The 16878-nt window shown below is 52.1% G+C and overlaps 3 protein-coding genes across 3 annotated transcripts; 1 reads left to right on the plus strand and 2 right to left on the minus strand.

Annotated features, from left to right (window-relative positions):
• The first annotated feature begins 4337 nt into the window (after window positions 1-4337).
• On the plus strand, window positions 4338-5661 carry LOC101775208 (syntaxin-related protein KNOLLE). The gene has a single exon (XM_004976556.3). It carries the CDS (start codon window positions 4497-4499, stop codon window positions 5439-5441), a length of 945 nt encoding a protein of 314 aa, XP_004976613.1. The 5' UTR covers window positions 4338-4496; the 3' UTR covers window positions 5442-5661.
• An 833-nt stretch (window positions 5662-6494) lies between these two features.
• Window positions 6495-8533, minus strand: LOC101775613. The gene is made up of 5 exons (XM_004976557.3): window positions 8113-8533; window positions 7945-8024; window positions 7343-7418; window positions 7135-7266; window positions 6495-7049 (listed from the first exon to the last, which is right to left on the minus strand). The coding sequence occupies exons 1-5, from the start codon at window positions 8479-8481 to the stop codon at window positions 6921-6923; spliced, it is 786 nt and encodes a 261-aa protein (XP_004976614.1). The 5' UTR covers window positions 8482-8533; the 3' UTR covers window positions 6495-6920.
• Window positions 8534-10606: 2073 nt separating this feature from the next.
• Window positions 10607-12607, minus strand: LOC101776019 (rRNA 2'-O-methyltransferase fibrillarin). The gene is made up of 2 exons (XM_004976558.3): window positions 12147-12607; window positions 10607-11264 (listed from the first exon to the last, which is right to left on the minus strand). The coding sequence occupies exons 1-2, from the start codon at window positions 12452-12454 to the stop codon at window positions 11084-11086; spliced, it is 489 nt and encodes a 162-aa protein (XP_004976615.1). The 5' UTR covers window positions 12455-12607; the 3' UTR covers window positions 10607-11083.
• Window positions 12608-16878: the final 4271 nt, after the last annotated feature.

The raw sequence follows: 16878 nt of genomic DNA on the forward strand, positions 1-16878 counted from the left end.
CGGTCACTCCTGTCTTCCTCTTCACGTTCATTGCGTCGCTCTTGGACGCGCGGTGGCGGAGGGTGGTGGAACGGCTCGAAAGCAGCCGTTGGAACTTGGTCGCCGTCGCGGACGCCCCAGAACCAGGGAAGGCGCCGACGCTCCGGCTCCCCCACCGCAAGATCCGGGTCGTCACGGTCCATGGTCACTTTGGAGAAATCATGGATTTCCCAAATGTGAATGATGACACGGTGCTTGATTCCCCGTTGCCATCGCTGGGGGGGTGTCTCCGAGACCTGCACAGAAGAAGAAGAAGCATCCAAGGCTCCAGTAGTGAAGATGAGCCACATAACCTTGGGGATCCTGCTCGGGTCAGCCGTCCAGGCCCAAAGCTCAATGCCACGAGTATCAGTTGGGTGGAGTAGATTAGTGTCAACACATTGGAGAGAGCAGGTGCGACCGACAATCCTCTCGACAAGCTCCGGCTGCCAAGCATGGCGCGGAACACCGTCGAGGACCAGGCGCACTCTGTAGAAGAGAGCCGCCCCGAGAGCGCCCGTGAGACTCCTCCATGGCCGAACGCAAACGTCCGCGTCGTGGCACTTGAACTTGCCTTTTGCGTTGACCTCCTCGCAGCTTCTCCTGTTCTGGAAGCGGATGAGGAACACCTCCGGCCAGTGTCTGGTGACGTCGACGTCGCCTGGCCGCAGCCTGAAGTCTGCGACGAGGGCCTCCTCCAGGTGCCGCGATGTGGTGTTGGGGGGGACGCGCATGGCCCAGGTGACCAGCGCGCATCCCTCCCAGTCCCGCAGCTCGCGCTCCAGCTCAAAGGAGGTGGGGACATGGAGCTTGTCTTCCTCTGGCCGGAGAGCCGGGTCACCAACAGAGAAGTTCTTCATCCTCGAGGGGCTGCGGTGGTCAGGAGGCGGCAGTGGCTGCGGCGTCGAGGCGGGAGCCTGTTGCGCGGATTGGTGGGGGAAGGCTTCTGGGGCAGTGGGGGTGTTGATGGAGGGACGCGGCTTGGTGGGAGGATTGCGCGACAGAAAGAAAGCTTGTGCCCCTGCTGGAGGCACCTGAGGCAGCGAATGGGGTCTCTGCAGGAGCTGACGCGATGATCCCGACCAAGACAGCGGAAGCAGCGCCCTTGTGTGCGGTGGAGGAAGACACTTTGGGGAGCGAAGGGGCCACCGGCGCCCTGCTGGAATTCTCCTGCCGCAGGCGAGTAGGTGGCAAGGGAGGGTGCCGCCATGAATGCTCAGAGCGCCCGGGCAGGGGCTTCTTCCTCGGTATGCCCCTGCGGCGATTGACCACATGGGTCCAACCAGGTTCCGCGTCACTGGGCAGAGCCGAGGGCGGGATGTGGCGCAGAGGCACAGGGCTCGATGGCCCAATACGGCGCAAGGCAGCAGCCGGAGGAGCATTAACGCGGTAGGCGGAGGGTTGAGTGGCCGGCGAGATAGAGGCGGCATCGCGGGGGGGGGAAGGGGAGAGTAAAAGCGGATCCAGTGAGGCGACGTCGCGAATCCGCGCGCCCAGCAGGAGTATCGCTGCCAGAGGAACGGCGTGGTGCCGCATTAACAGCGGATCTTGGTGGGGGAACGGCAGATCTAGGCGAAGCAAGACATGGCGTGGGCAGGAGGGGGGCGCGTCCGCCGAGGTGGAGGTGGAGGGAGCGGGGAGGTGACCGGCGGACAATCTCCGCGTAGGATGGCGGGACACGGGCGGATTGTGGTGTTTCTAGGACAGGGAGGTCGTTGAGGTAGCCGGGGAAAGCGGATCTGGGTGGTGGCGGCGGTGGAGACTCCCTCCAGAAGGAGGTAGAGAAGGAACTGGGTGAGGGCGGAGGAGGCGGTGCCGCAGGGGAGGCGTAGGGAGGGATCTTTTGGTGGCAGGGAGGGCTGGCTGTGGGGGGCTGGGGGCGGCGGAGGATCCTGGGCGGCGCCGCCGGAGCCGGCGGCATCGCGGAGGTAGGGGAAGGGTATTTCGCCTGGCTTAAGTAAATCCTCAAAGGCAACAAACATATGACACAACCACGAACTCTAATTGCGCAATTAATCAACGGATTGCACCCTGCATGTCGTAATGCACTAGAACCCTCTATCATACAGAATAGTGGATTGCCAATTCTCAGCCCAATTCGAGTCCCGGAACCAACGCCACAGTGCAAGTTTACCAAACTCGCAACGAAATGGCAAAATCGAAGCCACTAATTGAAGCAGGAAGGAGGCGGGCTCACCAGATCGTCGCCCTCCTCCTCCTCGGATGAGACGGCCGAGGGTAGCGAGGTCTCCCACCGCCAGGAGGCCCCCAGCGAAGGCGAGACGGCGGCGCGGTACAGAACCGCGAAGGGCAGCGCCACGAGGGTGGCGAGGACGAGCGCGGCAGCGGATCTCCAAAGTGCGTGCCTCGGGAGGCCGCTTGGGCGCCCCGCGGAGGGCGCGCTCATCATCAGGGCTTTGCGTGGTGGCATGGCCATGCCGGCCGGCGGGCCGGGAGACTGGGAGAGAGACGTCACTGCCTCATTGGTCCGTGGCGCACCAGCGCGGGCGATTGCAACTTGCGAAGCCTTTCCTCGGCACTTCAGCACAACGTGCACGAAACTGAACGTCCGAACCGCCGGGATCGGAAGGCGTAAATTACCAGTACGCCGATGTCCTCCGGATACGAAAACTCGGGCAATCTTGCAATCCCATGTGAGGGTGAAGCACGGAGGATCTGTATAGTAGGTCAGATGAGCCTAGATCCAACTAATACATGTCATCGTGTTTCATAGTTTGGATGGAGTTACGAACCACATCTAACTCGTGTAAAAAAAAGTAGGTTATAAGACCCACCTAGGCAGTATGAATAAGTCCTAAAAAATATCTCATTGGATAGACTCCTCCCCTAGTTAGATTAAATTTAATGTGGATGCTGGTTTTGATCTCATCACCAGATATACTGAGCTTGGCTTCATTGTTAGAGATCATTTGGGTGAAGTTATTTTCTTTGGTTGGTCCAGTGATCGGCTCTGCAAATCTGCTGAACTTTGATAGGAATCTACTGTGCTCTTTTTGTCTTCCAAGGTCATGTGTGGTTGGAATCAGATTGTCTAGGAAATGCACTTAAATTACTTCTCCAAATCTTTCTTCCAGTTGTTTTATCATTGAAGGAGTTAAAAGAATCTTGTGTATGTTCTAGTATTTTAGAGTTTCTTTTTGCCACCGTAGCGCAAATGAGGTGGTCATGTGTTGGGTTAGATAGGTAGGCGAGAGCTGTCTTCTAATTTTATTTCTAAAGGTGTTCCGACTTGCACGTGGGCAACTTTAGAACGTGATTACGTGATTATAATGGTTTAATGTTGAAGTAATATAAGTTATCCCTATTTAAAAAAATAAAAAAAATAGGTCACTCACACTTTGCAAGTTCGAAGTGTTGGTTGTGGTGACTCTAATTCATTTCCTCACTTCTACTCACTACCACTCTCTACATTGCCTTTCCCTCTCTCTCACTCTTCGTTTGATGCACTACCTCTTTTTATACAGTACAGGACTCATAAAGATAATTTTTAATTTACACATTAAGACAAATACTTGACTTACACACTAAGACAAAATCTTGATTTATGCACTAAGTTAGACTTACTGCAATATAAAAAGAAGATTTGATCTACCTAATATGTAATAAAATTATACTGGCAATCTATTTATTTATATTTTTGGTTGACTTGTTTTAAGGAGTAGTTATTAATCTTGGGATAAATAAGAGACTGTGACTCTGTGAGAGCATCTCCAAGAGTACCTCTATTTAGCTCTTCATCTCCATTTTTAGAGAATCCGAGGGAAAATTCTCATCTAAAACCGCTTTATAAAATTTTGACTCTCTAGAATCGTTGATCTCGCTCTCCAACAATGGAGAGGCTGTATGGCTCTCTAAAGGGCTGGTACAGAGAACCGAGAACTGGAGATTTTGTTGTTGGAGCGGTAAAAGATAGAAGGAATGCTATTGGGATGACTATCGGAGGGGTGTTTGGATACCACCCGCTAAAGTTTAGCACCTGCCATATTGGATATTTGATAATAATTAGAAGTATTAAACATAGGCTAATTACAAAACTAATTGCATAGATGGAGTCTAATTCGGAAGACGAATCTATTAAGCTTAATTAGTACATGATTTGACAATATGGTATTACAGTAATCATTTGCTAATGATGAATTAATTAGGTTTAATAGATTCATCTCGCGAGTTAGCTCAGAATTCTACAATTAGTTTTAATTAACGTCCGAACATACAATATGCAATATGACATATCCGAACAACCCCTAAGCTCTCGGACATACTCTGCGAGCTCGCTTTGCCCTGCTCCCTCCCGATTCCCGGGCCATCGCCCAACGGCTCTATCCCGCGGCCCCGCTCCACGTTGATGCGAGTTTAAAGCCTTCCCCAACCGCTCTTCCACTTCCCCGCCGATCCGTTTCTCCCACCGCGAAATCCCCCTAGAGCGAGCGAGGAGAGGCAATTCAGAGATCGGCGCCATGAACGACCTCATGACCAAATCCTTCATGAACTACGTCGACCTGAAGAAGGCGGCGATGAAAGACGTGGAGGCGGGCGGCGACGGGATCGAGCTCCCGGAGTCGGGCGCCGGCGGCGTCACGGACGAGCGCCTTCGTGGGTTCTTCCAGGAGGCGGAGGCGGTGAAGGCGGAGATGGCGGCCATCCGTGACGCGCTCGACCGCCTCCACGCCGCCAACGAGGAGGGCAAGTCGCTGCACCAGGCCGACGCCCTCCGCGCGCACCGCGGCCGCGTCAACGCCGACATCGTCGCCGTGCTCCGCCGCGCCCGCGACATCCGTGCCAGGCTCGAGTCCCTCGACCGCGCCAACGCCGCGCAGCGGAGGCTCTCGGCGGGGTCCCGCGAGGGCACGCCGCTGGACCGCACGCGCACCGCCGTCACCGCGGGGCTCCGGAAGAAGCTCAAGGACCTCATGCTCGACTTCCAGGCGCTGCGGCAGCGGATGATGTCCGAGTACAAGGAGACCGTGGAGCGCCGCTACTACACGCTCACCGGGGAGGTCCCCGAGGAGGAGGTGATCGAGCGCATCATCTCCGACGGCCGCGGCGAGGAGCTCCTGGGCGCCGCCGTCGCGGAGCAAGGCAAGGGCGCCGTGCTCGCCGCGGTGCACGAGATCCAGGACCGCCACGACGCTGCGCGCGAGGTGGAGCGCAGCCTCCTGGAGCTCCACCAGGTGTTCCTCGACATGGCCGTCATGGTGGAGACGCAGGGGGAGAAGCTCGACGACATCGAGAGCCACGTCGCCAACGCCTCCCATTACGTGCAGGGCGGCAACAAGGAGCTGGGCAAGGCCAGGGAGTACCAGCGGGGCAGCCGCAAGTGGCTCTGCATCGGCATCATCATCCTGCTGATCCTCGTCCTCCTCGTCATCGTGCCCATTGCCACCAGCTTCAGGAAGTCTTGAGCGAATTGTGATGGAGGAACAACGCTGGTGTTGTGAATCATGATGATGAAGGGGTTCGAATTCGATTCGTTGGGTGGGTGGAATCGGAATGAGTAGACACACTGCGGTTGTGTCTCGTGTTGTTTGATTTCGTATTGTTAATTTCAGCATGAATGTTTCTGTACCCATCAGGATTTAGCTGATGAGATCACCATTAACTGCAGTTGCTATCTGTTCCTGAGTTCGTGTACTGTATGGCATGAGATTTGGTGGGCGAAACTAGAAGTTAAAATTTAAAATTCTAATATCTGTAGTGACATGCTCAAAATAGTGACTGATGTCAAATCTCATTCGTCAGGAAGAAGGGTTTCCATCACTGTATTTTTCGCTGATGAAATCTCATTGATCAGCACAGAGATCGATGATGAACAGTGAAGGCCTTCAACATTATTCGGCTGGTTCCTCTCATCTGAATCTGAGACGCCTCCTGCAACTGCAATACACAAACTAATTAGGTTCCGTTTGGATACTCCTACTAATTGCACAGATTGAGTCTAATTTGCGAGACGAATCTATTAAACCTAATTAGTCCATGATTTGACAATGTGGTCCTACAGTAACCATTTGCTGATGATGGATTAATTAGGCTTAATAGATTTGTCTCGCGAATTAGCACAGGGTTCTGCAATTAGTTTTATAATTAACTCATATTTAGTCCTCCTAATTAGCATCCGAACATCCGATATGACACCGCTAAAGTTTAGCACCTAGTATCCAAACACCCGCTAAAGCTTCTGGACACACTGATGTCGTGTCTCTTCGAGTCATTTGATTTCGTGTTCATTTATTACTTGCGGCCTTACGTTTCTGTACTCATCAGGATCTAGCCGATGAAAACACCGTTAATTGCAGCACGTATTTGTTATTGAGTTTGTGTCATGTATCATCTATCATGTATGATTTATGAGATTTGGTGAAGTCGAGAAACTCCGCAGTTGTGTCAGTGTTATTTGATTTCGTATGCTGAATTGTGGCTTGAATGCTTGTATACCAATCAGAATTTACCCGGTGAAATATATCAACTGTAGGGCTCGCTACATTCTCAGGTACAGCTTTTGTTCCGATTACAATTCACCACTTCCAGCAGCTTGGAACTAATCAAACGGAAACACTGCAAAGTACATGCAACTTTCATTCAGATGTGTGGACGAAAGATATATCAGGAACTTTCAAAACCACCATGTGTCCTACCTATATAAACCAGATTGGCAATTTGTTTCTACACTACCATGGAATGGAAGTTGGAAGCTATAGCTATACTAATTAAGATCTAATTTCAAAACAAGAAAGAAAGACGACGTCGGACCATTTGAAACCACATGCTGCTACAACTCCACTTCAGGTTTGGCTGTAGGTTCAGCTCGCTACAAATACATGCATCTCCCCAAACGATTTTCAGGCGATTCAGGAAAGTATAGGAGGACAGGATCACTGTTATTCTCAGTTCCAATCTGACTTCTTTTGCTTCTCCTCATTGGGCTCGTCAAGCTTCCTCTTGAAGATATCTGAATTGCGAAGCCTTTCTCTAGATTCATGCGCTGATGGTATTCTCCTATTGTGTCCATCTCCCTGGAAAAATTACAAAACATGACAATCAAAGTTTAGCTGAACAAAGATTCCAGGAGCCTAAGATGTGTAGTTCCTTGATTCGGACCATTCCAATTGAGTCTCTCCTGTTTCCATGGGGACCATCCTTCTCTTTAACAGAACTAGGAAATACCAGCTTCCAAGCTCTCTCGATTAAGTTGAAACTTTCAATGTCACCACTCCTGATGCCTGCTTCTAACTGCAAAGGAAGGAAGCATCTCAGGAAAAAGGACTCATCTTGCATTGAATGGTTACAAGGAAGCTTATGCACTGACCTGAATATGTAAAATGCAGATAAAGATGCTAGCAATAGGTAACCAGCTCTCATCAGGTGACATTGATAAGTTAGCTCTGAAAAAGAATGTCTGAGTTTATCAATCTCCAACACAGAGATTAAAAAACAGGATTTTTTAATGAATACTCGATTGAATCAGAAAGCCTACTGAAAATGCAGCACGACAGGGGAGGGGGAGGGGGGGGGGGGGGGGGCTGGGAGTTTACGCTAATGAAGTTAATAAAGTACATATTCCTCGGCTGCCTACGTTACCTCAAGAAATGCAACTTGAGAACAGTTCAATATAACCATTAATTTGATTTCTTATGCCGCCAGCGCAGCACAATTCAAACACAAAAAAAAATCATCTTTTTGTGAATTCTACAACTCGAATAGCACATATATGTATTTTCACAGCAAAAGTTATTCACAGCAACGAAGAGTCACAGGCAGCTGGCCATACAGAGATGTAAAAGCTATACAAGCTTTACAAAAGAAAGTCCATACTCCAAAGTACACCAATATAGAACACAAGATAAACTGATCCAAAGCATAACAAAGGCAACACAATTCGGTATCTCAGGATTCAGAATTACAAACCACCTGAGGTAAGGAGCCAAGTAGACGGCAGCATAGACGAGATACCTCCGCCTCCCGCTGTCCAGCCACGCAAAGATCCAACTCTAGTCGCACGAGGAAAACACCAAAAATCCCATCAAATCAAAACAACAACGGAGAGGAGGAGTAGCAAACCCTTTGGGTCCCGCTCACCAGCCAGTTGAAGTAAGGCAGGAAGGAGATGATCCCCATCACGCCCATCCTCGTGTCCGTGGCGCCGAAATCCCCGTCCTCCTCCACCTCTTCGCGCGCCTCCCCGCGGGGCGTGGGAGGGGGCAGCACGAGCGAGGCGAGCACGCAGGCGCCGATGGCGGCCGCGAACGGCGCGTCCTGCTGCAGGTCCGCGCGGCATGCCAGCGCCCGCCGCCTGGGCCTGGGGAAGAGAGGGTTAGCCCCGCAGATGCCTCCACGGGAGGCGCCCGAGGGGTACGCACCGCCGCCGCGTAAGCGGCGGAGGGGCGGCCGGAGGGAGGCGGCGGTGGAGGCGAGCATCGGGGTTGGCGTTGCGAGGGATAGAGACATAGAGTAGAGCGGGGCGGGGGCGAGCAAGCAGGCAGGCCAACAGGGTTGGTGAGAACAGTCTTTTCCGCCTTCAAGTGGCATCGAAGCAAAAGTTTACGCTTTCAACAGTGCGACACGTATAACGTTGCTCGTCCACTAGCCGTCTTGGGCCGCGGAAGAAACGCGAACGGCTGGGCCCAAATCTTGCGCAACTTTTTATATTATGCGGGCCGAGCGAGTCAGCCTTGTAAGTAACTCGGCCCGATCCATTGAAAAAAAAATCAGCTCGGTTCTTTCAAGACTGGCCTGGCCTTGTTCCCATGCTCGCATGGGCCCCGGCCCCACATGGCATGGTCGCATTTGACTTTTGTTCAACAAGTTTGACTCAGTCACTGTGGGTGACCACCGGTGACAGTGTGACACCCCGGCCTGCGTTACAGTGAAAGCAACTTGCCTCCCCCAACCACCCCATTACCCCAAACAGAGAAAGCCGGGGCAGATGACGCGAAACGGGGCAGCCTTTTTGGGGTCGGTTCGTTGGTCGCTTTAGGCAGCGGACGCCAAAGCCAAGTAGCGGTGGGCTAGGGCGCTGGGCAGTCAGCGAGCGAGGCGCCATCACCGACCACAGTCCTTCCCTGCGAATCCTCATCAATTCGCCACGCCGTGAGCCGGCCTCGGCCGATCTCGCTCGCGTCAAACCAGCGCCGCGCCATCGTTTTCCTCCGGCGAGCCAAGGAGTGACGAGCGAGCGGGCACGGGCGCACATGGCCGTCGGCGTTCCTTTCCCGCACCGGAAGCTTTTCTTCCAAGCGCTGCGGTCCTTCAGGAAAAAGGAGATGGATGCAGGCGCGCCAAGCGGTGGTGCGAAGCAGGAAGGTCGGCGGAGGCTGACGAGCGGGCCCGCCCAGCCACCGGACAGGGACCCTTCCTACACGCTACTTTTCCATAAAGCCGGCGAGCTTCGTGGGGCATTAACCCTTTTGCTCTCTGCTGCTGCAGTGCTGCTTGCCTGCTTCCTGGTAGCTCCCGTCAGTGCTGTTCACACCACTCACCTGCTCTGCATCTACTCCGCTCTCGCGTCAAGTGGGCATTCAATTCCAGTGTGCTGTTCTTCTACAATGCTCGCGTCGCGCGTCTGGAGGGGAAACCCGAAACCCTGCAAACTGGAAGTGGAACAGCTCGAGCAAAAAGGGCTACGGACCTAAGGGTCAATGCGCCATGGCTCGGCGAGGTTGCAAGTTCCTGTCGTAAAGCCTGCGGCGCGAGTACCTCTGCTGTAGATTCGGCGAGGACAGCACTGCAGGTACGAATCGACTTTTCCCGGTACATTAGGCCCTGCTCTAAGCCGGGAGAGAGAGGGGGTGAAAAACAGGAGTACCTATCTCATAGCACATCGAATGTTTAGATACTAACTAGAAGTATTAAACATAGACTATTTACAGAACCCATTACACAGATGGAGGCTAAACGGCGAGACGAATATATTAAACGTCCATGATTTGACAATGTGCTGCTACAGTAACCATTTGTTAATGATGGATTAATTAAACTTAATAGATTCATCTCGCCGTTTAGCCTCCATCTATACAATTAGTTTTATAATTAACTCATATTTAATCATCCTAATTAACCTCCGAATATTCGACGTGATACGGACTAAAATTTAGCTCGAGCAACCAAACAACGGCTCCTCACTTTATACACTACTTATCGATTAACGCCCCCTAAAAAATTCTATGAGCTGGCTTACTAGCTCTCCCTCCCCGACCCTTTCTCGCTGACACATCCGTACCGTACGCAGGGTAAAACAAAAGCTCTATGTTTCTAGTCAAATCCTACGCACTGCTACAACCAGCGCCATGAAGCGGCAACCTCATTCCAGAGACCATTCTTGGGGATATTCTGAAAATATTGCTCAAAAGGGAATGTTCTTGGAGGAGTAAACCGGACCATGAGACGTTCATCTAAGAACTTAAGCATTCCGAACAAAAGCAATACGTGGAACATGCCACTTATTAACCATTTTCACAGCAATAGCAAATTAACAATTCACACGAACAAAGACGATCACAAGTTAGCTGGACCGTCCTCTTGTGACTCGTTGCCAGTCACAGGATCTCTGAAGAAATAAAAGCACGATGACACAGGAGTAAAGTCATGGACTCCCAAGGGTCCATTCATATGTCTATTTCTTCTATAGCCATATGTTTTCATCAGCATTAGGAAAACCTTAAGCCTAACACCATCACCAACTACTACCACATAGAGAATTTCACAAAATCCCCCAAAACGAAGACCAGAACACCCATACAAACGAACACAGCAAGCAGCAGCAGCACAAAGCTAGAGCTGCAGCCTGCAGTCCTAAACACCAGCACAGCACTCTCCTCCTCTCCTTCCATCTCTATACATCATCAGCGATACAGGTAGGCCGGCAGGCATTGACAGTGAAAGGGTCACAGCGCCACCTACCAGAGGCGCAAGGGGTTTAAACAAAAAACACAAACCCTTATAGGTAACTGTAAGCGGTAGTTCCTGGTGGTAAGAGGGGGATCTGATCTTTTGGTTTTGGGGAGGGGAATCATAACACAACGAGCTCGTTTCTGAGCTTCCTTTTGTGGTGTTAGCCGGCGAGGATTGACCCTGCCCGGGCCTTCGGAGGCCTAGGCGGGGACTCCACGCCCGCGTGGGATGGCGCCCTAGCCGCCACCTTCTTGGGGTTGCTGTTCTCCTTCCGCTCCATCTCCTCGTCCATTTCCATCTGCTCCCTCCTGCACTCCTCGGTGCAGAATGGGATGTCACCTCTGCACACAAGAGACAAAGCCATGCATAAGATTACAAAGCTTGGAAGCCATGAAAACCCCGAGTAGAATGTGACGGGGACAACACTGACACCGCGTGAATTTTCACATGGAAACGGATGTACAAAGAAAGGATGGATGTCTTTGGATGCCTGAACTGCCAACCAATTCTTGGTCTGAAGATGAAATATGAAAAGGGAGAATAGAGCTGAACTACTCATGGAACTGACGACAACAGTAGCTTCAGTCTGCCCACCAATTCTATTCATGGACATGAAACACCCAACGCGTCAAAGCAGTAGATGAATTTTGCTTCCGACTTATAGGTAACCGAACTGATAAATCGCCCGTGCTTAGCAGCTAAGCTTTCAAGGTTACCAACTCCACGCATAAAGAGCAAGCGACAGATGGTGCTGTGGTAAATTGGCAGGAGCTCACGGCATGGTCATTAAATAAGCGCACCGATTTAGGGCCCCGAGAATTCAATGGATTCACGCGCAAAAGCAACCCGGACGAACAGCATCAAAGATGACAAAACCTTCGCACCAACAACACATCGGAAAATCGAAAAAGGGCTCCCACAAGATTTTCCATGCTAGTATGTTTTTTTCCCGGGCCGCATACGAGTACCTAAAAGTAAAATAAAGCGCAGGAAAAAAAAGGAAACTCTGAGAAATACGCGCCGACTCCCACTTTTCCAGCAGCTGATTCGGCGGTCAAATTTCCTGTTCTTCCCAGGAAAAATTCACCTTCCAAAGACGCTGGAAATGTCCATACCCCGGGACCCACTGCAGAAAATTCCAAAACCATTCCACCCAACGAGCGTAAAGCTAAACGCGCGGGCAGGCACCAGGCAGCAGTAGCCATGCCGGCAAGGGGACGAACCTGTACATGAAGATGTCGCGGTTGCTGGCGAGGGGCTTCCGGCAGAGGAAGCAGGCCTCCAAAAAGTGGCCCTGCGGCAGACCTCCCGGTCCCGCGCCCGCACATCCTCCTCCTCCTCCCGACGCGAACACCACCAACTCGTCCTCCACCCCGGAGCTGACCAGCCGCGTCCACGCCGCCGCCGAGGCGCCGCCACCTCCGAGGGCGAACGTGCTGGTCCGGCCCCCGCTCCCGCTGCCGCTCATGCCACGGGCCCCTCCTCCCCCGCTGCCGGCCCTGCCCGCCGCGCCGCCGAGGCCGAGGTCCATCGGCGGCGGCGAAGAGGAGCCCGCGCCTGGATCCACCTCCACGCCGCGATCCGGCCCGGCTCGGTTCGGTGGCTCGCGCGTTCGTGTCCGCGCGACGCGGTGGAGGGAGGGGGGGACGGCGTGGTGTTGTTTCGGTGTGTGTGTTTAAAGGGGGGACAGGTGGTGGAGGTGGTTTTATGAAGTGTGCGGGGAGAAGAGGCGGGGGTGGGGGTGGGGGCATGGGTGGTGGGGCCACCGTGGGCCCATATTTGGCCCACTTGGCGGTGTCGGGTTGTGGGATCCGTTGCCGGCTCGACTCCCCGGGTTGCTTTCCTCGACGAGAGCAGGGGAAGCCTCTGCTTTCCCTTTATTTTTTTTTCTGGTTTTCTCGAGCGTTCTTTTTCAACGGGACCGTGGGCCTGGTGCCGTTGCCACGCTCATGTGAACCTTATTTGACACTGTTGGGTGGGGACGACTCGATTCGGGCCTACCTGACAGCGACACCGTTATGATTCTGAGGTTTGGCGCGGTTGCGCCTGCGTCTCTGGGTACGGATCTCTCTAGCAGCTTCGGCACCTGCTGCAACACGGGGTGCCCTCGGCACCGGGCATCACAGTGGCATGTCTTGGCGAATCACGAGGACTGGGAAAATTCTTCAGGCTTTTCTCTTCGAAAGAAAATTCTGTTAGTTTTCGCCGTGCAATGCCCGACCTAGATCGTTTGCAGTAACTCGGATTACTCCCAGCCCAGATCGGTAATAACACTGTTACCCCCGCGCTGCGTTCACGGGAGTTTTTATGATGGAGCAGACTAGCAGAGCGCGGTTGCTCCCTCCGGTCCTGGAAGCAGCAAATGCCATTGAATCCACGCATGTCACGTCCCCTCTCGGTCGGTGGATCGCGAGCCATCGTGCTACCAGTTCACGGCGAACGCGCAAGCGCGGCGTCACGCCTCCCGGCTCCCATCGATCTGTTCAGCTGAACGCACCAGACGGCCGGACGGGTCCGGGCCCGGCTCGGCTTGCTGACTTGGTGATGCACGGCACGCTACCCTGCAGGCGCCAGCCGCCCGTCAGCCAGGTCCGATCAACTTGCACGCCGGCCTGACGAACACAGGGCGCAGCCTTCCACAGCCGGCGTCTACTCCGTAGACCATGCTACCTGGGCCGTTTGACTCCCCCGGTCAACCGGCGATCCTCTCCGGCGGCAGCCTCTCACCAACCAACTGTATTGCCTCTAGCTTTGGTCCGAGCACGTACGGTCCAGCCTCCAAAGCACGAACCCATTCTTTGACCATGTTAATTCCATGCAAATCAACAGGTTGGTTGCATTATATTAAGCGACGCTTCTTCCACGCCATGATCAACGACGCCGGCGAACTGCTAGTCCTGGGCCCCGTACTCGAACAATTCGTGCTTCATCTTTCCCGGCGGAGTAGGGCTCCTGTTTCACATTTAGGAGACCGGGTGATGATGAGCTCGACGAAGAGAGACGAGAGGAGAGAATTCGCCGGACGCAACGCAAGGATGGGCCAAACTAGCTAGCTAGTCTTGCAACCATCCTAGCTAGCTAGGGTTCTATGTTCCATATGCTCGAGCTCGACCGGTGAGAGCGACGGGACGCACCGGAATCCCTCCCGAGTTCGTGCGCGGTGTGCTCCGTTTCCTTTCTTCCCCACTAAACCAGGGCTCCATTGGCCGGCGCGGACACGCCAATGGGGGGAGTTAATCGGGGATTACGACCGATGCGGTGCCCTTGGAAGCCAAGTTACCGGCTTACCGCCGTGTTTAACTGGAAGTGATGGCGGAGTGACATGAACCTCGCTGTCTCCTTTACGCCGGCCTGCCTCGGGCAGTACTGACTGACGCCGAAATCATTTGATGCGGGCGAGTAAACGTAAAGTCTAGACATGGCAGTAACTTTTGTCTTGACGAAATTGACGGTACCGCAGTTTCTGGCTGCGGTGCGGTGTGGTGTGCCGGCGAGGGACAGTGAAACGCGCTGTCCCGATCGTGACGACAGGGAAGGAAAAAAGTGAGGGTACACGGCCGACGAATGCCTGTTACCCTGTCAAATCGTGGAGGTGGAAATGGTTATTAGGAGGACACTTTAGCCCTGCAGCTGGTGTCAGGCAGACAAGCACCCATGGCTTTTGTCTCAGTGAGGTGCTGATTCTGAATCTCTATTCTCTACATGACTGTTGACTATGCTTGCTTTAGTGTATCGTTCGGACTTCAGAACAGCTGAAGAGATGTCAAGACTTGTATCTTACCTTGCAGAACCTGTGGGACTTCAGTACACCGTACCGTAACCTGAATATGCAGTAAATCCCGTCCTTCAGGGGGGAAATATGCTGCAAATCCCATGATTTTGTGCTCGATTGATCTTTGACGAAGGTACTTTCAGACGATAGATCTGTGCTGGAGCAGGTGCTTGTCTTCTTTTACCATCCATGGCCTGTTTTTTCATGGACGACTTTTCTTGTTCGCAAGGATGCGGTAGGGAACACGTCGTGTTCAGAGAACGCGCGCACGGGGTCCCTGGCTCCCCGTGCCTGACGGTGTCTCGAGATGTTGCCTTCTCAGCCTCGCAGGTCGATGTGCTACATCGGCGAAGGTAAAACTAAAGGCCGTCCGAAAAAGAGGGAATCGCAATGTGAAATGTCGAGGGAAAATGGCTGAAGAACTCGCTTCAATCAACTCCAACCGCTGTCCTTACACGACCATTCTTTTTCGATTCATTTCATCACAACACAAAGGACATTCAGGTCTCCTTGTAGCTAGCAGGTTCATCACTTTGTGCTAGAGCAAAACCAAAAATGTGTGTTTGGTGAGCACCTTTCCTCTGCCCTTTTCGATTCCTTGGATCTTCAGCCAGTGTGTGCCTGACAAGCAGAGCGGTTCGGTTAGGTGCATGTATTTCACATCCCGAATCTGAATCTAACTACAACAACTAGCCTCTAGCCCTCTAGTACGCCGGACTTTCTGGTTGGTGAAACGTTTCGGGTCGCAGTTCAGACAAGGTCACGTAGCGGGTGGCGCTGGATTTGTTCGGATTCGGAGCACACGAACAAACTTTGGGGACATATAACTGAAGCTGTTCCTCAAAAAAAAAAGTTCCTCAAAAATATGACTGAAGCTCTGAATCCAGTGTCGCAGTCACGCACCATTTACCTTCACTTTTGCCTTTTTGTGTTCGTTTACAGCAATTTTTGAAAGTACTCCTTCATGACCTAGAGGCTTCCATAAGTACATGATTTGAAAAATTTTAACTTGCAAACTAAAAACAATACTAGTACTACATCGTATCGTTTCAAAAAAAAAAGAAGTTTGTGCATGCACGTACAGCAGTCAGTCGCCGTTTACCATCGCTGTTAACGCAGAAACTGTTACCCGTAGGCGACTTGCATCACCGGGGAGAAAAATTCCCAATTTTCCATGGCGAGCTTGACTCGCCGGGACGTCAGCTTCCAAAGAAAACGGGAAAAGGACGTGACGCGAACATAAAACCGAGGGAAAAGTGCACCGGGGGGCCCGCATGTCAGGGACTGCGGGACGAAGCCAAAGCAAAGGTCACGGGCGTTTTTATTGCGAATGGCCAGTGGAAAACTCACTCCGCTACGAAAGCGACGGTGCGGTGCGGGCCGCGCAGCACCGTTTCCAGGGCCCGTGCGCGCGGTTGGTGGGCCCGCGACGCGTGTAGGTGGTGGGTGCGCCTCGGTGTGGTCCACACCACCGGTATAGATGGACGCGCGGAGATATTTTTGCTGGGACGTCATAGCAGCGCTAGCCTTGTAGTACTGTAGAATACGGGCGAGTCGACACGAAAATTATACGCGTCTATTTTTTAAAAAAATTATACGCGTCTGCTGTCTACATTTTGGTCGCATGTATTTTGGATAGGTCAGCGTCGTTATGAAATGGGAAGCAGTGTGATTCGTCTGCTACCTTACGTTGAGATGATGCTTGTTTTATTTTAATTCTGTTTAGTCTGTGTGTACAAATTTATGGTTTCTCGCGTAACTTAATGGCTTTTGCGGTAGGACTACGAAAGAAGAGGCAAATCCGATGGCGTGGAGAGGTACCGGATCCGCGGTATTCAACCATCGATCTCACTGATTTTATGTTAAGGCCTCATTTGGAGACAGGATTATATTACATCGAATGTTTAGATACTAATTAGAGGTATTTAATATAGATTAATTACAAAATCAATTGCATAAATAAAGGCTGATTCGTGAGACAAATCTATTAAGCCTGATTAGTCCATGATTTAACATATGGTTCTACAATAAATATGTGCTAATCATGAATTAATTAAGCTTAATAGATTCGTCTCGCGAATTAGCCATGACTTACGCAATTAGTTTTGTAATTAATTCACATTTAATCCTTCTAATTATTATTCAAACATCCGATGTGACTCGAACTAAAAATTAGTCTATGG

This window comes from Setaria italica, chromosome VII (genome assembly GCF_000263155.2).
Source record: "Setaria italica strain Yugu1 chromosome VII, Setaria_italica_v2.0, whole genome shotgun sequence".
NCBI lineage: Eukaryota > Viridiplantae > Streptophyta > Magnoliopsida > Poales > Poaceae > Setaria > Setaria italica.

What these genes read in the sequence shown, in the direction of transcription:
- LOC101775208 (XM_004976556.3), top strand. Translation starts at nt 4,497, where the DNA reads ATGAACGACCTCATGACCAAATCCTTCATGAACTACGTCGACCTGAAG.
- LOC101775613 (XM_004976557.3), bottom strand. Translation starts at nt 8,481, where the DNA reads ATGTCTCTATCCCTCGCAACGCCAACCCCGATGCTCGCCTCCACCGCC. An exon ending in TGCCTTACTTCAACTGGCTG is followed by an intron (nt 8,025 to 8,112) that starts GTGAGCGGGACC and finishes TCGTGCGACTAG; the next exon opens with AGTTGGATCTTTGCGTGGCT. An exon ending in TCTGCATTTTACATATTCAG is followed by an intron (nt 7,267 to 7,342) that starts GTCAGTGCATAA and finishes CTTCCTTTGCAG; the next exon opens with TTAGAAGCAGGCATCAGGAG.
- LOC101776019 (XM_004976558.3), bottom strand. Translation starts at nt 12,454, where the DNA reads ATGGACCTCGGCCTCGGCGGCGCGGCGGGCAGGGCCGGCAGCGGGGGA. An exon ending in CGCGACATCTTCATGTACAG is followed by an intron (nt 11,265 to 12,146) that starts GTTCGTCCCCTT and finishes TCTTGTGTGCAG; the next exon opens with AGGTGACATCCCATTCTGCA.